General features: G+C 54.4%; 1 protein-coding gene and 1 pseudogene across 2 annotated transcripts in view; both read right to left on the reverse strand.

Moving 5' to 3' along the window:
* ACLY (ATP citrate lyase) overlaps nucleotides 1-21,982 on the reverse strand; it is a 42,283-nt gene extending 20,301 nt beyond the window's left edge. Inside the window, exons 1-16 of one of the 2 annotated variants that reach the window (XM_032871627.1) lie at nucleotides 21,858-21,982; nucleotides 17,463-17,644; nucleotides 16,037-16,159; nucleotides 14,279-14,341; nucleotides 13,645-13,835; nucleotides 13,116-13,195; nucleotides 11,085-11,215; nucleotides 10,177-10,295; nucleotides 9,176-9,312; nucleotides 8,353-8,414; nucleotides 7,005-7,122; nucleotides 5,136-5,290; nucleotides 4,469-4,559; nucleotides 3,451-3,480; nucleotides 804-945; nucleotides 385-553 (exon numbers count right to left, since the gene is read on the reverse strand). In XM_032871627.1, coding sequence (XP_032727518.1) covers nucleotides 385-553; nucleotides 804-945; nucleotides 3,451-3,480; nucleotides 4,469-4,559; nucleotides 5,136-5,290; nucleotides 7,005-7,122; nucleotides 8,353-8,414; nucleotides 9,176-9,312; nucleotides 10,177-10,295; nucleotides 11,085-11,215; nucleotides 13,116-13,195; nucleotides 13,645-13,835; nucleotides 14,279-14,341; nucleotides 16,037-16,159; nucleotides 17,463-17,621 — 1,770 coding nt within the window. In that variant the 5' untranslated portion in view covers nucleotides 17,622-17,644; nucleotides 21,858-21,982. The remainder of the gene's footprint in view (nucleotides 1-384; nucleotides 554-803; nucleotides 946-3,450; nucleotides 3,481-4,468; nucleotides 4,560-5,135; nucleotides 5,291-7,004; nucleotides 7,123-8,352; nucleotides 8,415-9,175; nucleotides 9,313-10,176; nucleotides 10,296-11,084; nucleotides 11,216-13,115; nucleotides 13,196-13,644; nucleotides 13,836-14,278; nucleotides 14,342-16,036; nucleotides 16,160-17,462; nucleotides 17,645-21,857) is intronic. The other variant, XM_032871628.1, reaches the window with a different exon arrangement.
* Nucleotides 11,717-12,166, reverse strand: LOC116875854 (annotated as a pseudogene).
* Nucleotides 21,983-26,852: the final 4,870 nt, after the last annotated feature.

Genomic DNA, 26,852 nt, shown 5'->3' on the forward strand with positions numbered 1-26,852 from the left:
CCTCTGCTCAGCGGGGAGCCTGTTTCCCCATCTCTCTCTGCCTGCCACTCTGCCTACTTGTGATCTAATAAATAAATGAAATCTTAAAAAAAAAAAAAAAGAAATTGCTTTTGATTCTGTTGTGAAAGCCGGTCTTAGCGGCACAGGGAGGACCTGGTGGGGGAAGAGAATACTGAATGGACTCTGTGAGCCTTGGTAAGCTGCCCTGGCCAGCCTGCCTGCCCTCAGTTATCATCCTACCTTCTAAAGATCGATGTATCCAATGACCTTCTCCCACACCACTGGCCAGTCCTGAGTGCCAATCCCTTTGTCCCGGGGGGCAGTGCCAGCAGACACCACTCAGGAACTTCCCCTGCTTCCCCACCCCAGCACCCACTGACCTACCTGCGCATAATTCATGGTCTCTATGGTACTATCATAGGCTGAGCGGAGAGAGGCAAAGTTGATCAGCACGTCTACTTCTGGGTGCTTCTTCATGGCATCAGCCATGTTCTTGAAGACAGGGATGAGGATCTCCTTGTGACCCCAGTAAAACTTCTGCTTGTGGTCCCCACTGTGAGAAAAGAAGCGGGTCAGGATACCCCCAAACTGTCAGGGCTGGGGAGAGGGAAGCTGAGGGGAGGAGCTTCGTCTAGAAGGTGGAGAGACGGGGTCCCACGTGTGGGAAGCAGATACCCCAGGAATATGGATCCCCAGCAAAGGGGATCTTGCTGGTTCCCCCGGGGTCTGTCTTAGTGAGGGAGAGGAGCTGAGAAAACCCCCCTTGGCAGCCATCTCCAGCTTCTGGCCGTGGTGGGACTCACGTGAAAGGGTACACCATGGCGGCCACTGAAGGCTCGTCCCGGGAGCAGACGTAGTCGAAGTCCAGCATGCCCTGTACAGCCCGGGTCTGCATGCCCCACACGATGGCCTTGGTGTGGCGGCTGAAGAGGGTGGCACTCTTTCCTGGTGGGCAAAGACACAGCGAGTCCCAGAACACACACTCCTGGGAGATACACACTCCCGGGAGACTGGCAGGGGCTGCCACACCCCTCCACGCCCGGTCTAGGGAAAGGAGCTCATCATCACGGCAAAGGGACGTCAAGAGGCTGAGACTCTGAGAACTGGGGGAAGAGTGCCCTGGTTTCTTCGCAAAGAGGTGGCAGAGAGAGCAAAGAAAGCTAAGAGGACCTGCCTAGCTGGTAAGGAGCTGGCAGTGAACACAGAAAGCACTCCCGTGCAGAGAAAAGACCCACCACAGGTGGAGAATCCCTACAGGACCTGCTCTGCCTCACAGGAAAGGCACGTAATCAGCATTTTGCTTTCACGCAGATGATCAATTAGGCTTGATCAACAAAAAACATCAAGCACTCCCGATTCTGGTGGCCACACGACTTGAAACAACCTGACAATCATCACCTCTAAATCTGGATGTAATCCAGCTCGGGTCAGGATCAGAATCCTCAGGATTCTAGGTCAGTGTAGGTCCACAGAAAAGCCTGGCTGCAGCCTTATTTCTACCTGAGGTTCTGGACTGAGCGCACTGGCTTCGTGGCACCCTCCCATCATTTTCTGCGCTGTCCCCACCCTCCTGCCCGCCTCCCTCTAGCATGTGGCCCTCTCCTGCTCAGAACAAGGCTCTTGGGCAGTTCTCCAGCAGGCAGAAGAGTGAGAGGTAAAAGAAGGGGGGAGAAGAGCTGTCAGAAGTACTTGCGCAGCCTGAATGGAAAGGCCTCTTCACCACCCTGCAGACAGGTGACCCGTCCCTCCCATCCCCTGCAAGTCGCTGGAGGGAAGTAGCCCCAGGGGAGGTTCTCAGCTCCTTCAAGGAGAACAAGGCCCTGAGCTCAGGGGCCATCTGGTATTAATTAACCTAGTGTACTAGTGCAGGCTTGGCTAATCAGGTTCAAGGTCTGATTGAATAAATTTGAGCTCACTCTCCCAAGGCATGCAGGGTTCTCATCTCTACGCAGGCTTGCTTCTTCCCTCTCAGCTGTAAGCTTCTCATACTGGAGGGCTCCTGCTCTTCCAAATACCTGGGACTTGCCGTCACCGGACCCATCTGGGTTCTCAGGAGACATGAGATCACAGAACAAAGATAGCCACCTAATCCAGTACCCTCGCTTCCCAGGCCCTGGAACATGAAGCTCAGCGATGCCAGATGACAGAGGTCCTGTCACCTAGCATCAGAGCCAGATTATATAGTAAATTACGATACAGCTTAACTGTACCAGAGAGGAGGGCGGGATACAAGCCAGAAGGGCCTGGCTTCTCTCCTCACCCTCGGGGAAGCCTCCCAAAGTCAGAATTGAGTAAGCACACAAACCTGCATCTGTCTACCTCAGAGAGTACAGAAACGGGACAAAGTTTCTGCAGTCTCCACAAGCCCGTGCACACCTCCAGCACGAAAAGGGCAGAACTCAAGAGTGGTCCTTCCTGAGCACATAGATGGCAGAGCCGAAGGCCGTCCTCCCCAGCACACCAGCAGCGGGGCTAACGTCCCCTACCAGGCTCCTCTGCTGGGTCAGGGACTGACAGTAAGAGAACCCCAGCCTGTGGGTGGAAGAGCTCTCAGAACGGGGTAGGCCCCCGTTCTTTTGGCACAGGGCTCAGCCTCAGCTCTGGTCTTTCAGGTTACAAAGGATCTTTCCAGAGACAGGAGATAGGGATCAAAGGCAAATAGTGAAAGTGCTGCATTCCTGGACTTTCTAGGGGGATATCCTATCCTAGCCTAGCTGCCCCTTCCCCTCCCCTTAGCAAGGGATCAAAGGTCATCATCAGAAGCTTCTCCTCCGCCAGGGAAAATCCTCCCACAGCTGTGAATGTCAAAAAGTTAAGTGGAAGCCCTGAGGATTTTGGGGTGGGGTGGGGGGCATGTGTTTGCGTGAATATGAGTGAGCACAGCAAACGTCCCTCATGTAAGCAGTGACCTCCTACACCAACGCCCAGATCCCCTCTACAGATTTCTGGCACATGCATCCAACTTCTACCTCTCTCCTTGACTTGTCTAGCCTGTCTTCCACCCAAAACCCAGAGAAGTCAACCCACTGCTGACACGGAGACCTCAGGGATGAGGACGCAGTGCTGAGGCTAGGTGGGAAAAGTAAAAAAAAGTAGAGACCCTGAGACCCAGATGGGAATCCCAGAGGGCTGAGGCTGCCACTCCCCCTTCAGCTTCCATGGCTCCCTCCTTCCCACGACGCTCCTCCCTCCTCAGCAGGCACCACTCCACTCTCCAAGGCTGTGGGCCTGGTTCTTGCTCCCGAGCTCCCTACCCTGTCCTGTCCGGAGTGTGGAGCCAGATACAGCTGGCCAGGAGAGTGCTGAGTAGGGGTGGGAGCAACTAAGCAGGGGTGGGAAAGCGAGAGAGAGCAAAGACTAGGACTGGGGCAGGAAACAAAGCACACAGTAAATACTAGAACCCACTAACAAAGCCACACACAGAGCTGGGGCGGGGTGGGGGCATCCTACCTTGCAGGGATCTTGGACTTGGGACTGAATCTGTCAAAGAAAATGACCAAAGCAGCTGAGTCACCTGCTGGTGGCTGGAGGCTTTGGAGGGAGAGGGTGGGAAGAGGGAAGGGTCCCAAGGACAAGCCTCACAGGCCTGATGCCCTCACTGTCTCTCATCTATTTCACAACAGACAGGAGTGAAGCCAACAGAAGAGAAGAGAGCACTGATCGGCAGAGCAGAAGCAAGAAAGGGCAAAAGGCCAAAGGGCCAGAGAGGGGGCAGGAGAGGCAAGAAGGCCTGGAGGGGTTGCTGAAGACCACAGGCCCCCAGCCTGGTGGAGGGGCAGCTGGCCAGATCCCACCCTCATAAAGCCAAGCCCCCTGTTTGTCCCCATAAAGCAGAGTAAGATGATTAGGTCACTGGGGTCTGTCCCTGTGCTGGAAACAAAGTTGGTAGCTGAGAAACAGCTTACAATCTCGAGTGCCTGGAGCCCGTGGAGCTAGTTCACAAAATGCCTCAAGCGCACGCTGTCTGCACCAGCCCTGTGCGGATCAACACCTATTATCTCACCCGGGCTGCAAGGACCGGCTGGCAGGGGTCACGTCTGACGAACCAGAGGACACAGACCTGACCTCCCTGACCTCCCTGACAGGGGAGGCAACATGCAGATGGGCTGGTTATCAACATGGGTTCTTACGGTGGGCTCAAAGAAAGGGCAGGGGGGCTTCAGAAGTACCCCAGAAGGTGGGATGGGCAGGAACTACCACGTGGAACTACCACATGGGCGCTTGCTCTGCCGTCCCAGCTCTGAGCTCCTGCTCTCCACTGAGAAGCGGAGTCTGGAGGGCGTCGCCACCTCCGGGTATTTCTGGGAAGGCTTAGGAAGGCCTGAGTCTTCATGTCCTCACGTCCATTTAGGCCCATCTGCCATGCCCACTCTCACAGCAAAGCCCCAACCCTGTTCCAGTGCCCCTGTAGGGCCTGGACAGGGCAGGTGGACCGGGGTGGGGGCAGCGGGGAGGGCCCACAAGTTACCTTGTGGCATGGCAGGCTTGGCCTTCTTTGCGGGTGCCACCTCATCGGCCCTGGACTCAGAGAAAGACGCCGTCCTGCTGGGGGCTGGAGTCTGGGGAGGGACAAGGAGACAGGGTAAGAATCACGGGTAATAACTGGGAAAAAGAGCTATTGGTCCTTAAGCTTTGGGTCCTTAAGGCCCAAAGAAATCGGGTCACAAGAACCATGTACAGAACTATTCTCTACAAAGTGCTTCCAAAACTATCATCCTAACAGCCCTCTTGAGATGGGAATTAGTATTGTCCCATGTCACAGATGAGCAAACTGAGGCTCTGAGAGGTATGACACCCGCCAAGGTCCTGCTCTCAACACGATTTGAACTCCGGTCTAATTTTAAGCCCCCTAGTCCAGGGGCACCTCGCTGGCTTGGTCAGTGGAATGTGCAACTCTTGATCTTGGGTTGTGAGTTCAAGCCCCATGCTGGGTACAGAGCTTACTTAAAAACCTAAAGTAATAAAACCCCCTGGTCTTTCCATTATACTACCTTGCTTGGGCAGGAAAATACTGGCAGAGATAGAGAAACCAATCTGTCTTTCCCCAGTGCCCTAAGATGGCTAGGGACCGAGCAGGGACACCGTGTTCTGGATGGGAGGAAGGCACTTTAAGGTGGAGGGCAGGGGGCACCTACCGACGTGCTCCCGCTGGCATTGAGGAGGAAGTTTGCAGTGTGGGCCGCGGTGGGTGGCTGGTTGGGGATGGGCCGATGGCCCAGGGCCATGCCCACGATGGCTGTCATGTGAGTCTCTGTGCCAAAGACATGGATGGGGATCCCAGTGGTCTTCCCTGTGAGGGAAAGAAAAGAGTCCATCATTCAAGTCTCTAAGTAAACACCCAAGTCCGTATGACTCTGCAGAGGCCCCTGCACAAGAGCAGTTATCCAGGACAGACCAACTGCCCTATTTTCACTACCAAACATCTCTTTGTAAAGACCACCTGCTGGTAAGAAGAACAACAAAGAAGCTTTCCTGATACCCTGAAGCGGCTGTGAGCGTAATTAGGAAGGTCTGCGCAGTCCTGCTGGCCGCTGGCTACTGGCTCTCCAAACCCTTGACCTTGACGTCTGCGTGGCCTGGCCCCTGCTCCTGATCTCCAGGGCTCAATTCCTCAGGGCCCTGGCCCTTCTCCTCCCTCCTCTGCTCAGAGCCCTCCCATCTCTCAGCTCAGCCTGAGTGCCACCTCTCAAGGAAGGCCTTCCCTGACCTCCCCTGTCCTGCCGCCTCACTGTATGCACACATGCCCACTGGACAGTGTCTTCTAGTAATCATTTACTTGTTTAATGTCCTCTGAGCTTAGTGCTCTGTGATGAACATTCACTGTGCTGTCCCCGTGGCAGGAACTGAGCTGTAGGTGAAAATGAGGACGGGCACCCCTTCGAGTGACGTAGGTGGGCTCCCGTTTGCCACATCCACCAGATTTGGGAACACGGGAGGATGGAAAGCTTTCGCCCTTCTGGTCAAAGGGCAGGGCACGTGTCCTGAGCAAGAGCATCCTGTCCCCTCTCTTGACACCTCGGGTGAACCCCTGCCCCACATATAACTGCTCTGAGCAAAGGGGGCTGCACTAAAGACCAAAGCTGCTGGTGACCAAGTTCACGTGTCTCAGGCTCAGTGAGCTCAACTTAGGGAGACACAATCTTAGTCCAGACTGAGAGGAGGTCCCCCAGCTTCTGGAAAGCCCCAAAGGTGAGGTCTCATGAACCTGCCAGAGAACCAAAAAATGCAGAATGAAGAAAGGAAACCAAAGCAGATGCCACCACCCTCTTGTACCTCATCTCAACAAGGGACAATGCTCTCCATCCTACTAGTTACCTGCCCTTCCTCTCCTCTCCCCCCTTACCCTCTTGCCTCTGAACCCGCTATCCCCCAGGCAGCCCAACAACCCTTCCAACCACAAAGTCTTCCACAGGCTGCCAGCCCAGGGACATGGCCAAGTGCTCCTGGCACCTGGACCAGCTCCACATGGCCCCTGCCGCCTCTCTGCCTTGCCTGCCAATACCCCGCCTTTGCTCCCTCAGCCCTGACCGCTGGTCCCACAGAGCAGCACGCTCCCATTCGGGGCCTTGGAACTTGCCTTTCCCACCACAGCCACCACCGAGCTGCTCCCTCCTCTCCTCTAGCTCACTGCTCAAATGTCACCTTCTCGGTGAAGCATTCGCTGATCACCCCATTAAAACCGGCCCTGTCCCCTCCCACACATGCTATCCTTCCCTTCGGTTTTGTTTGCTTTCCCAGCACCTCGTGCTACCTGACGTGACAGTCCCTGTTCTCAGCAGCACGGGGGCCTGCTGTCACAGGACAGGTGTTCCACAAATATTTGTTACACAGCTGAACAGCAATGTTTTGTGAAGTTTAGGGCCGGGGCTCTGACCGCAGGAGCAGAGAGAGTGGATGCTAAAGCAAGCTGCCCATCCAGAAAGGGGGTTACGTGAGCAAGTGTCTGAGGACCGACCCGCTTCCAGGAAGCCCAAGGAGGCAGAGAAAAGGTCCCCCCGTCTTACCGACTTCTCCCATCACCCGCAAGCCCTCCTGATAGTTGGGGCCACCTCTTCGGACAAAGATGGTGACCTCATGCTCCTTCAGGGGGCCCTGGTAATCTCGAATTGCTCTCACGATGCCCTGGAAGCACGAAGGGCCGACAGACACATGACTAAAAATCAGGCAGTCCTAAGTCAATTATTTATAACCCTGATAAACATGCCAGGGTGTACGCCACGAGGGCTGCTTCTGGCAAAGAGGGCAGGCAGGCCCCGGCAGGCAAGAATTTCACACATGTGGACTAGACCACCCACGAGCAACCAGAAGGCCCAGGACTTGCGGGCACACAAGCTGTTGCTGAGGTACCTGGGAGTCACACCCCTCAACACACGGGGATGCTGGCTCCTGTCAGCCTTGTCACTTACTGCAGTCTGGGGGGAAATCAAGGCCAGGGTCCTAGGCAAGAGTTCTCCAAGCTATCAGGCCACGAACCACTTAAACATCCGACTCCTACTAAAACTTCCTCCAGCAATTTTGGGGAACTCATAATGAGTAGCTATCTTGGAAACAATCTGGGAGAACAGGTGTGTATGGAGTTCTGTCTCCCCAGACAGGAGGCAAGTTTACAGGGTCCAGGATGTGACATCTGTCACCCATGGCACTGCACCTGAAGCTATAAACCTGGTCCAGCCCCAGACTTGAGCACCCTACCTACCAAGACCTCTACTGGACTACATGGTTGTGCGGAAGTCAGCACAAAGCTGTGAAGGTTCACCTGCTTCCCATCTGTCTGCTGATCAGGAACAATTAAGGAGACCCTGTTTTAGGCAAGACTGATGAGGCCTGGTCCCCCACTTCTTCAGGGATCACTTTCAAGGCTGACATTTGTTTATTCATTACTCTCAAAACTTACACGCAACTACCAGGTGGGACACGCTCTTCTGAAGAGCCCCACTGAGCACTGGACGGTACAGAGCAAGACTTGGCTTCCTGAGGTGGCTGCTCAGAAGGGGACGAGACTCTCGAGCCCCGTTAGTGCTGTCGTCCTTCCTGACCAGCGGTCACACTCTGAACTGTGTGCCGATGCCCCCGACCTGAGCACAGGGACCCGGGCTGACAGGCCCTGGCTGAAAGAACAAGGGCCGCAGATCATTGGACCATTTTCCTCATTCTGACCTTTTGGAGAAGACCCGAATCTATCCCAGTGTCTTCAGCATCCCCAACAAGGGACCCCGGGACAAGAGCCCCTACTGAACTGGGTACATCATGGTACCCAGTTTCTGCCTCAAACCTGGCTTACAGAAACCTCCCTTCCTGGCTTCCCCCAAATCCACATTCCCCAGAAACGGCACAGCCCTCATGGCTGGTTACCTTGAACGTGGCAGCCACATTGGTGAAGTTTGCAATGCTGCCTCCAATGATGAGGATCTTGCCTGTGTTTGGAGGAGAAGGGTCATTAGAAAGGCAGACTTGAACGTCTTACCAGAAATCCAATTGAGGGTATTCTCTCCTCTCTAAGCAAAGGTCCCCCAAGCATTAAGAGGTATCAGTACAGGGGCTGGGTGGGGTGGGGAGCAGTCTGGCCTACCCGACATCCATTCAGTCTTAATCAACTAGGCTTCCCATCACCTGCCTCACCTAGCAGGTGGTTAATGAAAACCCACCAAAGCTCTACACTGTTCCTGGCTGGCACTCAGAAACTCAGTTTGGTCTGTGGATAACCCCGTTGGGAATCTCTTCTGGCTCAAGGGAAGGGGAGCTGGTAGACTTAATCCCCCAAACACTGGACAGGTGGTAAAGGGAAGCTGCGAATCCCATAGCCCAGATGGTAAACATAGAAGTGGGCCACTAAAACAAACAAACAAACAAAAAACCCCAACAACAAATGTAAAAAAAAAAAAAAGCGGGCCACTAAGATCTGAGCTTACAGCAGTAAGAGCACACTGCTAACTCCGCCCTTGCACCTGCTTGTAGGGCTCTCTGCACACATCACTTCCTTGCCTCCCCAGAGCTCCCCATCTGACAGAGCTCCCCGTCTGCCCATTGCAGAGTTGGAGAAACAGAGGTCCAGAAGCTAGGTGACTAACCCTAGGCCGCAAAGGACCAGGACCACCACCTCAGTGTGTCCTCGCCCAAAGCTATTCCCACTGCAGCATAAGGGGCCATCCTGGGGGAAAGAGCGTGTGTGTCTCACCATCTGGGTGCTTCTCCCGGGTCATGAGGGAGAGGATCGTCTTGGCATAGTCATAGGTCTGCTGCTCGCTGGGGGCGCCCGAGTACTCCCCATAGTTTGCCAGTTCGTTGACACCCCCTAAGTCACAGATGGTATCACTGCCGGGGAGATACAAGAAGTCAAGGCTGGCTCTGACTCCAGTGGCAGAGGGTGGCAGCCTGGTGCTGAGGAGGACAGCAGGTGCCCCCAGAGCCCTAGAGTCAGCCTACAGGACTGACCCCTTGGGCCTCAGACCCTCCATGGTCCACCACAGTCACACCTGAAAGCGAACTGCACTGCCTCTGGCTCTCCCTGGCAGTAAGCTCTGCTAGCCCCAGGCCATCGTGGGGCTCGGGACTGACACTGGGAAGTCAAGGGAACAAGAAGTGCTTCCAGACATAAAGAAAAACCACGCACTCCAGGAATCCCTGCCAGGAGTCCCTGCCGGGCTGCCCAGTGGAGGAGTAAAATGGTTGCAGCCAGAGGAGGACCGATCCAGGCACAGAAGGGAACGCAGCAGCCTCCTGCCTGGGAATGAGCGGATCCCTACTGTGCTTTAAACAAAAAACCACCAATTATCGCAAAGAGTATAGAATATGAGCCTAATATTCCTATAAAGCGTGAAAGTATGAAGACATACATGGGCATTAAAACAGCCGCAAGGAAGGAAGGAGGGGTGGGGAAACCGCCAGGCAAGGGTTACCTTCAGGTTCTTCTCTGTATTTACTACACCTCTGCATGAAGCATGTATTGTTAACTACAAAGATTAAAACTAATAAAAGTGACCTCATTCGGAAGCAAACAAGAAAGTTGCAGAAGACAGCACAGAGGACAGGTTTTCACCAGAGCCTCTGTTCTGCAGCAAGGGGAGAAAATGAAGATTCCCAAACCCTACTCGGAGGTGAGGTAATTTGATCCAGACTACGCACACGTGGACTCCGGGCAGACCCGGCTGCCACCCCCTGCAGCAGCCCCTCTGTCACCTGTACACGACTGAGGCACCGCCTCCGGCCACCATGGTCCAGATTCTTCCCTTGGGGTTCAGCAAGGTCAGCTTCAGGCTCGCCCCACTTTTGGCATCCAGGTCTGCAATGTAAGCCTCCTAGGGACCAGAGAGCAACAGGTGGGTCCTGGGGGTACCCCCTTCACTGGGTCCCGGGACCCTGCCCTTTCCCTGGAGATACATAAGGAGGTTCTGAAGCCTTAATAGAGTCAGGGAGAGGAGTTGTGCAGGATCCTAAGTACCTGGGATGAAACATGAAGACGTCCTCCAGTACCGAAATCACGCATGGCCGCAGCCACTGCCTGGGGACAAACTTCCCAACTCCTTTATCTCTGACCTCAAGTCCCTGGCCCTCTGCCCAAGTCCCAAGCCTCACTAGGTCACCCTGCTACTATCACGGCCCCCCACACCCAACGTCTGCCTGCCTGGCTCATCACAGGCCCCATCCCTTTTCCCAGCCCAGACTCTTCCCCTGGCCTGGGTTATGACTCATAGGCCTGATCCTGCTGAGGACCTCTTGAGAGGATGGGGTGGTGGGAAAGAGCAATTAAAATTCTCAGCAAGAGGCCAAGAGAACTACCTTCCTCCGTCAGGATTAGCAAGAGCCACTTGGAATTTTCGACAAATCAAGTTAAGAGCCCAGGGAGGTTGATTGAGAGAGAAGTCTAAAAGGATTTCTGGCCAGGATTCAGAGGCTTGGCTGACTCCCACCCCCACCTCCTTTGGGGTTTTAAGAAAATTAAATGGTTCTCAACCTTCCTTTCCTGCCAAATATATAGCCCATGGCGGCAGGGGTGGTGGTGGTGGTGGTGCCCGATGTTCCCCTGAGACCAGTCACCTTCTCCCAGGGCCCCCTCACCCTCCACCTCCTCCCCACAGCAGCCTTACCTCTGGGTAAGCCTCCCGCCCGAAGGGAGGAGGGAACTCTAGATCACCCCACTTCACTTTACAGATGTAGTCGGCTGTGGCATCTATCTTAGCCGCCAAGTCAAGGACATAGACGCCATCTTTGGTCACAACTGTGAGAAAAGCAGAGGCAATCAGAGGCAGGACCCGGGTGGAGGCAACCACCAATCTCCAAACACCTCCACAGGCTTCTCCACACACCAACCACCCACTCCGGGGTCCCACCCAGACCCAGCAACTACCCAGCTCCACAAAAAAAACAGATGGCCCTTCCACACAACTTTTACCCCATTAAAAGAAAAATAAATAATTTAAGACCACCCCTCTCCGCTCTGACCTATAGGTAAAATGACAGGGAAGTCTGTTTTAGTTGCCATGACAATTTTTAAAAACTATTTATTCATTTATGTATGTACGTATATATGTATGTATTTATGGGAGGGGCATGTGCAAGTCAGGGGAGGGGCAGAAGGAGGAGAAGGAAAGAAGCAGACTCCCTGCTGAGTGCTGAGCCCCACCTCCCAATCCCATGACCTATGAGATCATGACCTGAGCAGAAATCAGGAGTTGGACTCTTAACTAACCGAGCCACCCAGGCACCCTTGTGCCTCGGCAATTTTTTTTTTTTTTTAAAACAGGATAGAGCAATCCTTTATTTTTAGACACTTTCACAAAGAGGTTTTTAGTAACTGAACTTTCCTGGGGAGAAGAGAGAACAAGAAAATCAGCCTCCAGCCGTCAGCAGCAGCTCTGCTCCGGGTCTGGGATCCCACGTGGGGAGGTGGAGGCGCATACTTTCCTTCCTTTATTAGTTTATCCTGCTGCCTCCTGACGTCACTTAGACGTTCCATCGTTTTCTGCCGAAGCTGACATTCTACGAAATTGTCAAATTCTGTCTCGAACTCTTTCTCTGCACGGGGACCACGGATTCCAGGCACACGTCCTATCCATTCTTTCTCAGAAGTATGGCATCGACCTGGAATCTCGTGATTCTGAGCACTCTAGATTGTCATCCAGCGATCTAAGTTAAGGCCCAGCCTTCCCTGCACATCAGAGAAAGGCATGGCGTCATGTGGCCATGCCCCTGTCTCCTCGCTGGCTGCCACTACTGGATGATCTCACCGTGGCAATTTTTCAACTTTTTCTTAAATGCTGCATTCCACGCCTTCAACCTAACCGTTCACCCTTCCACAGCCTTGCCCTTAAAACGAGAAGTGTTAAGGTTCAGGCTGCTGTTGGGAGACAACCCCCCACCCAGGGGTGGACATATCCATGTCCTGGGGTTGGCTATGAGAAGCCTTAAGTGTCTAGGTGAGTGACGAGCCATGGGGTGCACTGGGCCCCCAGCCAGGATTCATTTACTGCTGACTAACTGGATACGCACCCTCCCTTTACCCCAGGGCCATTTAGCTAATGAAGTTAGCACAGAGCCATCTGGTTCCTTCTAGGGGCTGCATCCCCAGCTGGAATCTGGAATCAGACTTTGCCCTGAGCAGCCCTGGCCAGAGCCAGCTCATACCACCTTCCTCCCTCACAGCCCAGAGGCTGGGACTAATGTCTTCCCAGCCTTGGGGATCAGTGACGGACCCACCCCTGGGAGCTGCTCCAGGGGCACCGAGGGGACAGAAGGGCCTGAGTGGTCAGGTCAGTGCAGAGACAGCCCGAATCCTGGTAGCTCGGCTTAAGCCACTGGCAGGAATAACCACAGCAGAGAGCCAGGTCAAAATCAGGACTTCCCCATCACAGAAGAAATTAAAATCGAAGAAAGCTGGGGTTGGTTTAGAAGAGGGATAACCACTGTTTTCTGAGAGTTCAGAAACAGGAGGCTGCACTCCCTGAGCCCAGACATCCCTCCGCAAACATACACCAGGCTATAGCGCCCTCTACCAGTGGGGGTGGGGGAGGGCGGTCTGATGCTCTGAAGATCAAGGCCAGGGTTACCACAGGCACTGTGGGACCCTGTTATGACTGCCCCTTGCTCAGCACCCTCCCTCCCGCAACACAGCCAATTACCAAGGGGGTTGATCTCGAGGTAGGTGAAATACAAATCCTCATAGAAATTGAAGAGGCCAGAGATAAAACTGGCCAGAATCCTAAAGGAGGAAGGAGAGAGGGCTGGTCAGTCCTCAGGGAGCCAGGGTATGGGCTCAGCAGCCCCCCAACACTCCCTCCCCACAGCAATCTCTCACTGCCACGGACAGCTCCACTTCCCTATACTGGCCCTGCCAACCTCTCTCTTTCCTCAGTGAACCCTGCTCTCTGGACATCACTCTTCAGCCACTGAGGCGGAAAGGAGCTGTCAGGCACGAAGCTGGAGGTGGCGGCGCCAGACAGACAGGGGCAGTGAGGTGACAGACACAGACAGCGTGTTTCAGTCTGAGCCGGCCGAAGGACTGCGCCTACCCTCCCACCCAGATGCTGGGGTGAGGCAGGGTGGACGCCCACACAGGGAAGCCGGCCTTGCCTTCCCTGCTCCGTGCCCAGAGCTGTCAGCCGCTACAGCCCCCCTGCCACCCCCTGCCAGCCCTCCCTCTCACTCAACTCTTTCTTGTCTCCAGGAGCATGGACCAACAGGTGTTTCTTGACATCCTCAGGATTCAGTTTCTTGTCCACGCCGACGAGCATTTTCTGGGCTTTGGCGTCCACATCGCCCACATCCACCCCACCTTCATGGTGGAACAGGACGTAGTCCCCTTCTCGGGTAGCATAGATGCAGACGTAGAACTCCTCTGCCTTGAAGGGGAAGGCAGCACCACGCGGTTGAGGAGCACTGAACTGGCGAGTCCAACCCCTGCGGTCTCATTTCTAAAGCCCTAGAGCACTCACCCAGGATACCTGTGCACCATCTTCCCCTCGGAGGAAGGGGAGAGAAGAGGCCACTGCCAAGCTGGCTGACAGTCCAGCCTCAGGCACGGGGACCTGACCTGGGGAAGGGTGCCTGCCTTCAAGTCCTTCTCATCCCAGCACTGAGTAGTCCTCTCTGTGACCAACCCCCACTCCTCCCTGCTCCGTCTCTGGCCTCCCTGCTCCATGGTGCCCTCAGACCCTAGGTACAACTTCAGAGACTGTGGTCCCTTTGACTTTTCTCCAACAGCTTGATTTCTTCCTTTCACATTTTAGGGTCAACAAACACAAAGGGAGGGAAAGGATCCAGCTTGTAGCTACCTCACACATACCTGACTGTGGGGAACGAAGGGCTCGATCAGAAAATTTTTGAGGAAGCCTCTGGCCTTGCCCACCTGTAGGGATTGAAGAAGCTGAAGTCTAGATGGACAGCAGGCCTTGCTCCCCAGAGCAGGACAGCTGCCCTCTGCTCCCTCCACCCGGCCATCCCATCAGAGGGGGGCCCAAGTACTAGGGCCACAACATCTGACAGAGAGATTTTTCCAGAAACCAGGGCAATGTGTCCAGACCCCTAAGCTACAGCAGTCTCCACGAGATCCCCCTCTTCCCCCCACTGCCCTTGTGGCGGCCACACCTGGAAGTGTATTGACCGCACACCTTCTTGTTCTGCCTCCTCTCGAGGGTGACAAAATGACTAGGCTGATAACGTTGCCCCAGCCCTGAAGCACAGACATCAGGAGTCCTCTCCCTCCTGCCATCAGTCGCACAAATTAAAGAGCCCGGACCAATCAAGGCTCTCCATCCCAGAGCTCAAGCAGAGAGACCCAGACCAAGGATGGAAGTCCAGGCCCAAGGAATGAGCAGGGATGGGAGCGGAAGGTGGTGATGGGGGCAGGGTGGGGGTTGGTGGTGGTGGTGAGAGCTTGACGGGGAAAACTTCAGGCACACTTTCCTGGCTGAGGACAACAGGCCTGCAGAGCTAATCAGTTTGAGTGTGTTCCTGGCGGCCACTGAGCGAGACAGCCCTCATCCCAGTGTGTCCCGAAGCCCCCGCCCGCCTGCATGCGTCACTGCTGAGTCAGGGACCAGACAGTGATCCGTCAGAGGTAATGACCCGCTCCTGCCGGCGCTGACATCCCCCTCCCAACAGCCAGCCGAGGAGAAGGGAGCATGAGGACCGCCGTGGGGGTACCACTCAGCCCCCAACCCGGCGGTCCTCTCCCCACAGGCATGCAAGCACAAAGGCCAGTCAAGAACCCTCCGCCCCCAGGTCCACGGGTGACTTTCAAAAGCCCTCTTTACTCCAAGAGCCAGAAACTGGGAAATTACCACGAAGAGCTGATTTCAGAAAGCCCAGAAAGAGAGGAAGCTGGCTCCACCACCATCCTCATCCTACTTCCGGGACTACCAAGGGAGAGGACAGCACACTCCTGGTCACAGTCACCCAAGAAGGGACAGCACACGCCCCCTCCCCCTTTCCTGTTCCCCAGCTCCTTGTGATAGCAAGAAGGAGAACTGCAATTTTATCCCCGAGCCTCTTGTAGCTCTTCCCAAACATCTCTCCCTTTAACGCTCATCTCCAGAGCTGGCATTAACCACCAAGCTGGGAGAAGCGAAGACCCGAACTTACCCTTCAGTATTAACGGCCTCATCCGAGGCTCTTGGCCCCATAATGTCTCTGCCTAAACGAGTCTGCCCCTTCTTTCTGGAACTTCTTCTTACCCACCCTCTTAGATAGACATGTCACAAGCTGCCGTGCCCTTTCTGGAAACTGAAAAGAACAGAGTTCCCAGAAAGGGCCTCAGAGACCCATCTCCACGTTTGCCTTTAAGAAACAGACCATTTCCACCTGGCCAGGAACTGTGTTGGGGTGACCTCTGCAGCCCATCTTGCCATTCACCGATGGCAGAGCTGGAATCAATCAGCAGGCCTGGCCCTCCTGCTCAAGTCAGCCCTGTGGGACCCTCGCCCTCCCCACACTGCAGGGTGGCTGGGTGCGGGGTGATCCACGCACCCTCCTGATCTGGAGGTGACCGCATCTGCTTCCGTTCCCACATCGCCTCCACCCCGGCCTGTCCCCATGCACTCACAGTGGTCTCCTGCCCCAGCCGTGGTTTCAGCCAGGACTTAACGCCTTCCAGAGTGAGGTTGACTCCCACAAGGCCTAGCTTTCCACGCCGTTTGATCAGCTGGTCTGGCTTGACCACCAAGCTCTGGAACGAGAGGGGTTGGTACTTAGAGCAAGGAAAGAAAGAGGAGAGTCAAAGGCTATAGTTCGGGGTCCCAAAGCACAGGACAGCCTGCATGGCTTCCAATCCACTTATCCATTCTTCAGGTCAACTCCTGGAAGCTTCCCTCCCCTATCCCAGCCTACACCTTTCTTTTTTTTTTAAGTTTTTATTTATTTATTTGACAGAGAGATCACGAGTAGGCAGAGAGAGAGAGGAGGAAGCAGGCTCCCTGCTGAGCAGAGAGCCCTATGCGGGGCTTGATCCCAGGACCCTGAGATCATGACCTGAGCTGAAGGCAGAGGCTTAACCCACTGAGCCACCCAGGCGCCCCTACACCTTTCTTTTGACAGCCAGGGATCTAGAGCCATCCAGGCCCAGGATGGGGCCTGGCACAGAGTACCAGCTGAATGAGGATTCCCTAACCTCCCTATGTGCTATCTTAGCTTCACTGAACCATGAAGTCCTCAGAATATGGACCAGCACCTGTGCTCCAAAAGGAGGGGTAGAGAGATAGCCCTGGGGTGACAAAGGACCTTAGAGATCTGGTCAGTTCCATCCTGGTGCTCGATCCTGCCGATAAGGCCAGCAAGTAGCCCCTAAGCGCCGCTCACACACTACGAGCCAGGGGAGACACCACCTCCTGAGGCGGCGGGACGGAACACGCACCCCCAGAAGCCGCCATGGGTCCTGGTCCTGCTCTCTGCGTCCAGCCCGGGAAGTCTCCCCTTCCCAACAGTGGCCCTGCAGGGAGCCGGACAGAGGAGGCTCAACTCCACGCTGGCCACCCAAGGCTGTTGGCCACTCTACACAGAGCCCATGGCATGCTTCCTCGTAGACCTGTGACACTCCTGCTGTGTCCACCTGGGGGAGTGGGGCACACACCTACTTTTCCTGAGCATCGACCAAGTGCTGGCTGGCACACTGGACGCTTTCCAGACATTACTGCTGATCCTGACAGCTCACAGGGTGAGTGTTCCACCCATCCGACAGACAAGGAACCGGACACTCAAGAAAGGTAAAATGGCTTGCTTTGGGCCACATGGTTTATCAACAGAGAGCTTCGATCTGGACTCCAGTTTTTCTAGCTCCAAGCCCACGTGCTCTCCCAGGGCACCTTGACATGTGGGGCCCAGAGCAGAACATGAGACGCGCGGCACACTGCATGCTGCCCAACGATGTGGGCAGTCTGCCATCACGTGACCTGCTATGCCATCTCCACCAAACCCATCCTTCCTCTTCCTCTGACCCCGGGCACGGAAGAAGGGTCCGGCGAGGGCGGGCTCACCTGGCTGAGGAGCCAAGGGTGGTCTTGCAGCAGGCGGGCCCAGTCTGTGTCAGGGGTGACCCGGGCATACTTGAACCGGTTCTGGATGGCCGAGGTGGTGCAGATGTACTTGTAAAGGAGTTCTTTGCCAGTCTGCTCCGAAATCGCCTTGGCCGACATGGCTGCAGAGGGACCTGCTCTACCTGGGGGGGGGAATAGGAGCTGGTGGGAAGGGGCAGGGGAAACAGACCCATGTCTAGTGGCCCCCAGACAATAAAACCAGATCTCGGTGCTCCTCAAGAGAGGAAATGAGGACTGGCGCAGCAGGAGGGATGGAAGGGAGATCTCAATGAGCACTTCTGAGGGCCAGAAAGGAGGATCAGGAAATGATGGGAAAGAGAAGATGATGGAGAAAGACAAAGGTGGCATCTTCCCCGGGACTCTTGGCCTCAACCCTGTCTCTTACTTCTTCTCAGCAAACCAGCTTACGTTTATCTTGGAACAAAAGGCAGCTGGATGGGGAGACAGGAATATCAGTGGTTATGATCCAAGCCGGAGCACTGGTCCCACCCGAGGTCCCACACAGACACTGAAACACACCCTTTGGTTCTGTGACCTATGGGGCACCCAGCCAGAATTGTGCAATGCTGCCTTTACTCCCCCTACAGGTTTTGTCTACCCCACACCCAGACTCACCCACTTCACACACTTATACTCCTCACCAGGCTGAGGGCCAGGCGGGTGAGTTACTTAACCTAAGGCAGGATCAAGCCCCCGAGGAGCCAAGAGGAAGCGTCATCTCAGACTTTATGTCTCCCAGGACACTAGACTCCCACCCCTGAGTTCAGAGCAGACACAGGGCAGGGGAACAGTGACCTTCAGTGCATCCCACCCGCCCCACTGAATCACCCAGCTCTAAGCAAAACACAGGCCTCTCTAGGGACTGCCCTATACTGGTCACTTCTAACTGAGCCAGAGCTGGGGGAGAAGGCAGAAGTCATTCTCTGTCACACGCATGGAGACACTCCTGTGAGGCACACTGAAATATACCTATTTCTTAGACGAGAACCAAAAGCTCAGAGGAATTAAGGTAACTTGCCCAAAAAGGCAAACTAATAAGCAGGGAGACGCAGGACTTGAACCCAAAACCTCTTATTCGTGGTCCCCAGACAACCTCACACCTCAAGTCTTTTCTCCCAGGACCAGGCCGTGTCCCCCTTCACCTCACAGAAGGGTCTGTGATGACAATTTCTTTATCTTCTCCCACTCCCACTGCTGTGCCCTGACACATCCATTCTCTCTTGGGTAGAGAGAGAAGCAAGTTGGGAAGAGGAACAGAGGCAAGCGGAGGGAAAGCAAACCATCATTCATGCTAAGTTTGGCCAGATCAGGAAAAGTCATTCCAATCTCTCCCACGAAGATCCAGAACTGAAGCTACTGAAATTGCTGGGGAAGAAAAGTCAAGTTCAAATGAAGGAGGGTGGGGTTAGAGACTGGGCTCGTTTATACACCCAGGAAGGTTGGTCTCCATCCCCAGCTCGGGGGAAGGCCAAAGTTCCAGAGGCCATACTCCACTTCTCTCCCAACTGGCCAGGCTGGGGCTTCAGGTTCTAAGCCTGGCTTGGCTGGCCCCCTCAGCCTCCCCGCTAGTCTCTAGCTTAGTACAATGGGTGCTTTCAGTCTGGTGTCTGGCCCAAAGTGGGGTAGCTGGGAAGGGGCTCAAAAGAAATGCTCCCTTTTCTGGCCTTCCCCTGAGATGACTTCCAGCTCCAACTCAACATGAGTTTCCAAAGGCGATACCTCAGCTGGCCCCAGTGGCCCACAGTCCTCCACCCCCCACCCACTCCAGCTCCATTTCCCAACCTTCTTGACTTCAGACCAGAAAAACTGGTCCTGAAATCAGATGGGTACACCTGCCCCCACCTCCCAAACAGGGTGCAACCCAGGGCAGATCGGACAGGGAAAGGAGACTCAGGGCAGCTGCTGACCACCCTTAGCAGTTCAGACACATCAAACTCCAGGACGAAGGAGCCCCTCAGCTAAGCCTCCCCAGCAGACAGCAGTCTGATACACACTACCAGAACAATGTCTCAACCCCCACCCCCCCCAATCTGGCACCTTCCAAAGCAGGCAAAGGATAAGGCTGAGAAAAGGGATGTTCTAGGCTGAAAAATCTCCAACTTATTGAGCCCCAGATCAAATCTCAGACCCGAGTTCATTTCTACCGGGTATTGGGGGGTGGGGTAAGGAGACACAACACGGGGATGATACAGGATAGAACAGTTTTGCCAGCTTACCAAAACAACAGATATGCCACCAGAGCACTTTGGCTTAGATGGGGCAGACCCTTTCAAGGCCAAGACAGGATTTACGATAGAGTAACAGTGGGGAAAGAATCTGGCCTCTGCATAGTCACCAATGCAGGGTAAGGCTCACAAACCCAGGGAGTAGCCAGGGTGGAGAAAACTTGCAAATGAAATATTCAGAGGGGTCCCAGAAGTCTCTCTAGGACAGTGACTCTTAACCCATTTGAGGTCTCAGACTCCTGAGCACCTGAAGCCCAGAAAAATGTCCCCCTACCGGACCCTGGGTATCATTTTAAGGTGCTTATGATTGTGACCACAGACCACCTGTTAAGAGCATCTACTCTAGTGACACTGGGACTTAAGTGTTAAAAAAAAGTGTAGACCAACCTGGGTCTGGGGATCCACCCCACCGAAGTCTTAGGCTGCCTCCCCAAGAACTGAATATGCTGTCGAACTGATGATAGGGGTTTTAAGGACAGAGCTAAGATCCCAGGGGTCTGCTTTGGGGCCCCAGGAACGGTCATCTAATAACAAGTAGAAGTGTAAATCATTTGGGGGTAATCATGTCAAGGAACTTGATGATAAATACACACTCTCTCTTTCTCTCTCACTCTATCACCGGAGGGAAGGACTTTATGAGCTGGATGGGGTCTTTTCTGCAGACAGGTAAGTGACCCAGGACTGGGTTCCTCCACAGCAGCCACTGAGGGCTGAAGCAACCCACAGCAAGGCTGAATGAAAGGAGCCTGTGCCCCAGGAACGCACGGCTGGGATACAGCCAGTGCAGAGGAAGCACTGGGGATGCTACTTAGGGTCTCTCTCTGGACAGACAAAAAGCACTCATTTCTAGATTAGCTTCCATAATATTGGTGTGGGTTTTGTTTTTGAGAGGACAAGCAATTCCTGGGGTGAAGGGGAGAGGCAGAACTCTGTGAGGGTCCCCTACTGCAGCAAGCATAGTGTCACAACGGAGGCAGAGACACCCACTGCCCCATGTCCAAGGGCTCTTGCCGTCATGCCGACCCACGCTGTTGAACAGAAATTCTGTTGCTCAGAAATGAAGATCACCAGCCCTGGGCAGCTGGGGTCTACCAGCTTTCCTTCACCCAGTACTTCAGATATTCAAGGACCTGCGCTGGCTGAAAGAGCAAAGTTGAAGAGTGGGAGGAGTGGGCTGCCTGGCCAAACTGCCATGCACTGCTCCTCCCCGCTCTCCAAAGTCCTCCTGCCATGCAGACCCCAGGGGACCACCCAATGGCAGAAGTCCTCGGTATTGCACAGTATCTGCCAAGGTTGGAGAGGGCAGCCGGCGCTGGGTCTGGCCCTCTGCCAGGCCCTACAGGAGGGCGGCGGCAGCATCCTCGGGCTCCTTCAGGATCCAGCCTCCGCCGGGCTCCGCGTCAGCGCCTGAGGTGGGGAGGGAGACTGGCACCCCGGCCATCTGTCGCTTAGACGCTGGGCGCGACGGCACCTCCAGAGCGAGGAGAGTCCTTCCCGCGCCGCTGCCCCACAGGCAGGTCCTGGCGACGAGGCCAGGCCTCGGGCAACCTGGAGCAGCCCGGCCCCGCGTGGCCCGCCAAGGCTGCGCGCCCCGCTCGCTCCTCCACTTTCTCGGCGCGAGACTCAGTCGACTCTCCACAAAAATAGAGGAAGGGCCTGTGCCCGGGTAGGAGTGGGGCGAGTGGCCACCACTCTTTCTACTTCCCGTCCTCCGCATCCGGTGGGGAGACCCGGATGGGGACAACAGGGAGCCCGCGAAAGCCCGAAGAGGCTCGAGGTCAGGCCCTGGTCGGGGTAAGGGGCGCCTGGATGGTGCAAATGCAGTTTGGCGGAGGGAAGAGAAGCCAGGACGACGGCACACCCTGTGCAAACTCCAGAAACTGGAATGCGGGAGAGTGGGGGTGGGGTAGTCGACACGCGGCCACCGGCCGGGGTTCCTAGCGAAGGCTAACCTAAAGCGAAGACCCCCAAAACTTCTAAGCAGGTGCAGCGACGACACGTGAGCACCAAGCCGGCGTCCGGGAAGGCTGTTCCGGGTTGAGGGAGGGAGGCGGGAAGCTCCTGGGGCCAGGTGGGGTCCCTCCCGCGAAAGCAGCTGCCCGCTACTAACCTCTCTGCAAGAGTCCGTGCGCGGCGCTCCCTCCGCAGGCCCCGCCTCAGCGTCCAAAGCCCGGAGCGCTCCAGCCTCAAGCAGCCGCCCGGGATCCGGCTTTTGTCCTGGCCCCTACGGGCTTCTCCCCGCCCCCATCGGCTCACGGCGCGAGAGGTCCCGCGATTGGTCACACGCGTTCCCTAGCCTGAGCGCCAGAACTCCTCCCAATTCGCTGCCCGGTGTAGCTCCGCCCCCAGGGGCGGGACTCAAGAGCTGCTGGGACTTGTAGTCCATCTGGAGCGTCCGTCCAGACGGCTGGCGGGCACCGCCTCTTCGGAGTCCACAGGACTGGGGCGGGGACGGAGGCGGGGCCTCGGTGTGGGGAGATGGGCCGGGCTACGCTGCGAGGAGAAAGTACGGGGCGGGGGGCGGTGGCCTGATCACTTAGGGGCTGGGCCGACCGCGGCTCCGAAGGTGGCGATGGGGGGGTGGGTTTGGCGGAACAGGCTGTAGCACAGTTTTGGGGACCTGGAGACTCTGCCTTCTCTCCCTTTGGGAGAAACTAATGTCCGTATCCCAGCTACCTAAAATCGACCACAATGAACCCAGTTGTTTAGCCCGGCTTTTCACGTAGCTGTGGCAGACTGCTTTTGCATTTGCTCCTGATCCCTCTCCATTGAGCCGGTGGGGCAAGACTGAGAGATTAGATCAGACCTCCCAATGTGGGATAGGGCCGGAATGGAGTGGAGTGAGTGGGGCTGGTGGGTGCTTGTCATACCGTTTTGCGTCCCGCTCACTTCTCCTTGCAGAGCTGAGAACTGAACGGGAGATACTAGCAGATTAGTATCTCACAGGGTCCTCAGGGCCGAGGCCATCCCTGCGGGTCTCCTTCCTCTTATCCCCGCATCCCAAGCTTCCACACTGGAATGAATGAACTGTTACCTCCCCTATCTCCACTACCCGTGAGACAGGCTATTTTCCAAACCGAAAACTGGAACACCCGGTCTGACAGGTGCCAACAAACTAGAGGAGCAGAATATTTGAAATCAGGCAGTCCTGGAAACCAGGACATATATTTACTGCTCCGACATTCTGGAGCTTTCACCCCAGTCCTGTAGGTCTCCTGAGCACTTATTTGACCCTAACAGCTACCTAGCTCCAGGAGGGAGAACCAATGGAGCCATGGCCAGATCAGGTGAAAGGGTCAGCCCATTGTGTGCAGAGAATCGCCATGCCTGTGCCCCTGCCAAGCATCTGGGTCATACTGACGCTGCAACAACGTTGCGACATTCTGGTGGACAAAAACTTAAGGAAGCCCTCCTTCCCCCAATCTAGTTGTAGTCAGGAGTGGGGCAGGCAGCTAAATTTGCTACCCATACCTGAACCAAATGATCCCTGATGATGTCACTTTCTGGTTCCTTTCCTCCCAATCATCCTTTTGAAAGAACAACTCTTCACCTCCTCTCTGCTGGTAATCCTTGAGAGTCTTCTATTACTGTATGGATTGAACTCCAACCCTATCAAGGATCTACCCCAAAAGCACAAATCTTGAGCGGTCACCTCTCAGTAGATAAAGAAAACATCTCCTATGAAGAAGTACTCCAGGGGGCGCCTGGGTGGCTCAGTGGGTTGAAGCCTCTGCCTTTGGCTCAGGTCATGATCCCAGGGTCCTGGGATCGAGCCCGTGGGATCGAGCCCCGTGTAGGGCTCTCTGCTCGGCAGGGAGCCTGCTTCCTCCTCTCTCTCTCTGCCTGCCTCTCTGCCTACTTGTGATCTCTGTCTGTCAAATAAATAATAAAAATAATAATAATTGTAGAAGTACTCAAAAAAAAAAGTTCTCTGTTTGTGGCATTGGGGAGATAGCAACTCCAGATGTTTGGAGGCTAGCACAAAGGTTGTAGTCAGGGAGGAATCACTTGTGTAGAAATGATCCTTCTGGTCAGAAAGATACATTCATCCAGAAAGCCTCACCCAGGTAGAACATAAACTGTAACAAAATGTTCATCAATTTGCCAATATCGATAATAATTTTCAATGCCCATGGTTTTGCCCTAGCAATTCCAGTTCTAACAATTTGTCCATCTGCTATACATGTGCATATGTACCTGAAGATCAAGCTCTTTGTTTTCTTCACTGCTGTGTCTCCAACACTTTGAATAGGGCCTGGTATATAGTAAACACTCAATAAATATTTGCTGAGAGATTGTGTCCCCCATATAGGAGTTGCCAGGCCTAGATGTGAGTAGTTCTGGATGGGGGCAACAAGAAAGGAGCTTCCCAGGAAGTGAGAGAGGAGAGGTGTGGACCAGAGTTTCCACGAGCCAGCCAAGAACTGGGATTTTTCAGTTCTCTGAGTGGTTCCATCCTAGGTCTTTCCCCAACAGCTCTCAATCCCACCAGGAAAAACTGTCTCATTACCCCACCATGCTCCCGCAGAAACTTTTCTGCTCCAAAATGATCAATCTGGGCCCCATTTTCTTACCTTCCTGACTTAAAAAGCTCTAAACTCTCCTGTGTCTGCCATTTGAATCACCTCCCTCCTCTTCTATATTGGGCTGGAAGACAAGTCCATGTCACCAGATACAGGAGAATATAGGCACAATCTCTGTGCCCAGACCACAGGCATTCCACCACAGTAGCACTGGACTACCCACTGCCTCCCTCCTAGATTTAATCCACTTTAGTTACTATTCATTGAACACCTATTATGTGAAAGGTATGGGTGCCAATGCAGACTCCACATGGCAACCCCTTGAGCCAAGCTTCGTCATGGTTTGCAGGTGAGCAACTGACCCTTTGGCAGGTATCTCGCCCGGTCAATTACCGCCTAGTAGGTGAGGAAGAAGGAAAGAAAATCAGATCTAGTGATTCTCCCCCGACTTGGCTGGAAGCGCCTCAAAACCCAGGACAGTGCCCTATTCCTTTTGACATCCTGGGGGTAGGCACACGTTAAGCACTCACCGTATACATGTCTGAATAAATGCTGGAATGAACATGTAAACAAAGGAAAGAAATTATAGGAGGATGGAAGAGGAAGGAAGAGATGCAGCCAGGATAAGCATCTACCTGTGTGTGCAGTTCTAAACCCACATGTCTCCCAGCAACAACCAGACATAGGGGTTTACACCAGAGGCCCATTATGACCTGCCCTATAAAGAACCGGGCAGCTTCTCAGTCTTGCAATTTTCACTTTTTGCCCAGCAACGACCAATCTCCAATTGGAACCAAAGGCCATGACCCCGGGGTGTCCTGGGGAAACTCCCCAGGGAGGTGTGGCCAGAGCCAGCTTCTGGGCACAGGAAACATTCTCCAGCCAGCTCAAGCAGCTCCTGTCTGACCTCTTCCCAGAGTCTGCTCCCAGCTCTGCCCTCACTCTGTCTTAAAAATTGCCACTGGGTGGGGTGCCTGGGTGGCTCAGTCGGTTAAGCCTCTGCCTTCATCTCAGGTCATGATCTCAGGGTGCTGGGATCGAACCCCACATCGGGCTCTCTGCTAAGCGGGGAGCCTGCTTCCCCCTCTCTCTCTGCCTGCCTTTCTGCCTCCTTGTGATCTCTGTCTGTCAAATAAATAAATAACATCTTTAAAAAAAAATTGCCACTGGGTGGGGGCGGGGGTGTGTGTGCCTGAGTGTCTCAGTGGGTTAAGCCTCTGCCTTCTGCTCAGGTCATGCTCTCAGAGTCCTGGGATCGAGTTCCTCACTCAGGCTCTCTGCTCAGCAGGGAGCCTGCTTCCCACTCTCTGTCTCTGCCTGACTGTCTACTTGTGATCTCTGTCTGTAAAATGAATAAATAAAATCTTTTTTAAAAAACTGCCATTGGGGCACGTAGGTGGCTCAGTCGGTTAAGCACCGGCCTTTAGCTCGGGTCATGATCTTGGGGTCCTGGGATCAAGCCTCACGTTGGGCTCCCTGTTCAGCAGGGTATCTGTTTCTCCCTCTGCCCCCTGCTCCTGCTCTCTCTCTTGCATTCTCTCTTTCTCAAATAAAATAAATAAACATTTTTTAAAAATTGCCACTGCTTCATCCTCACCAGGTGTGTTCCTGGGAAATTCCCTCCTCTCTTCCTCTTTCAAAATGCCTCCCCTTAGGAAGACAGTATGCCATTTCCTGTCCAGACTGAACCTGCAGCTCCTCCCAAAAACACATCACTTACCCTTGACTTTGACTTGACACTGTTAACTTCATCTCTGAACAAATTTATTACTTTTGCTCTTGTGTCTCTTTGCCATGTTCTGTGTTTGGAAATTCTTGGAAGGGCAGGTGGAAGCAGAAGTTGTGGTACGGATGAGAATTGCCAGCCTCTGTGGGGGCCAGAGTCCCTACCTTGACCCCAGTCTTTAGAGTCTAGGACTATGCCTCAACCGTGGGGGCTTGAAGGCCTCCTCCCATGCACGAGTTGCACTTGCCTCTCTCCCTGGAACTTAAGCGCTGCCTCAAGGATGTGGTGCTGCTTATTTAGGCCTCCTTGATCACAGAATCACAGAACATCAGACTCAAAAGAGACCTCAGAAATCCTTTTGTCCAATCCTTATTTTACAAAGGTAATACAGGTGACACAGAGGCCCAAAGGGGAGACCAGGCTGCAGATGGGCAGACCTAAGGAGGGCAGATGGATGCGTCACTTTGGAAACCATCTGGCATTATCTCATAAAACTGAAGAGACACAGGGGCGCCTGGGTGGCTCAGTGGGTTAAAGCCTCTGCCTTCAGCTCAGGTCATGATCCCAGGGTCCTGGGATCGAGTCCCCATCGGTGGGCGCTCTGCTCAGCAGGGAGCCTGCTTCCTCCTCTCTCTCTGCCTGCTTCTCTGCCTATTTGTGATCTCTGTCTGTCAAATAAATAAATAAAATCTTAAAAAAACAAACAAACTGAAGAGACACATACACGAAGAACTTGCAGCCCCACTCCTAGACTCAGGAGAGTCTCATACACATGTGTGCCTGGAAATGCCTGGGAGATTGTCCAAAAACCAGGCAGAGCCCAGACTTCCTTCAAAGGTTGAATGTTTGGATAGGT

Source organism: Lontra canadensis, unplaced genomic scaffold, assembly GCF_010015895.1.
Source record: "Lontra canadensis isolate GAN:19392208 unplaced genomic scaffold, GSC_riverotter_1.0 scaffold43, whole genome shotgun sequence".
NCBI lineage: Eukaryota > Metazoa > Chordata > Mammalia > Carnivora > Mustelidae > Lontra > Lontra canadensis.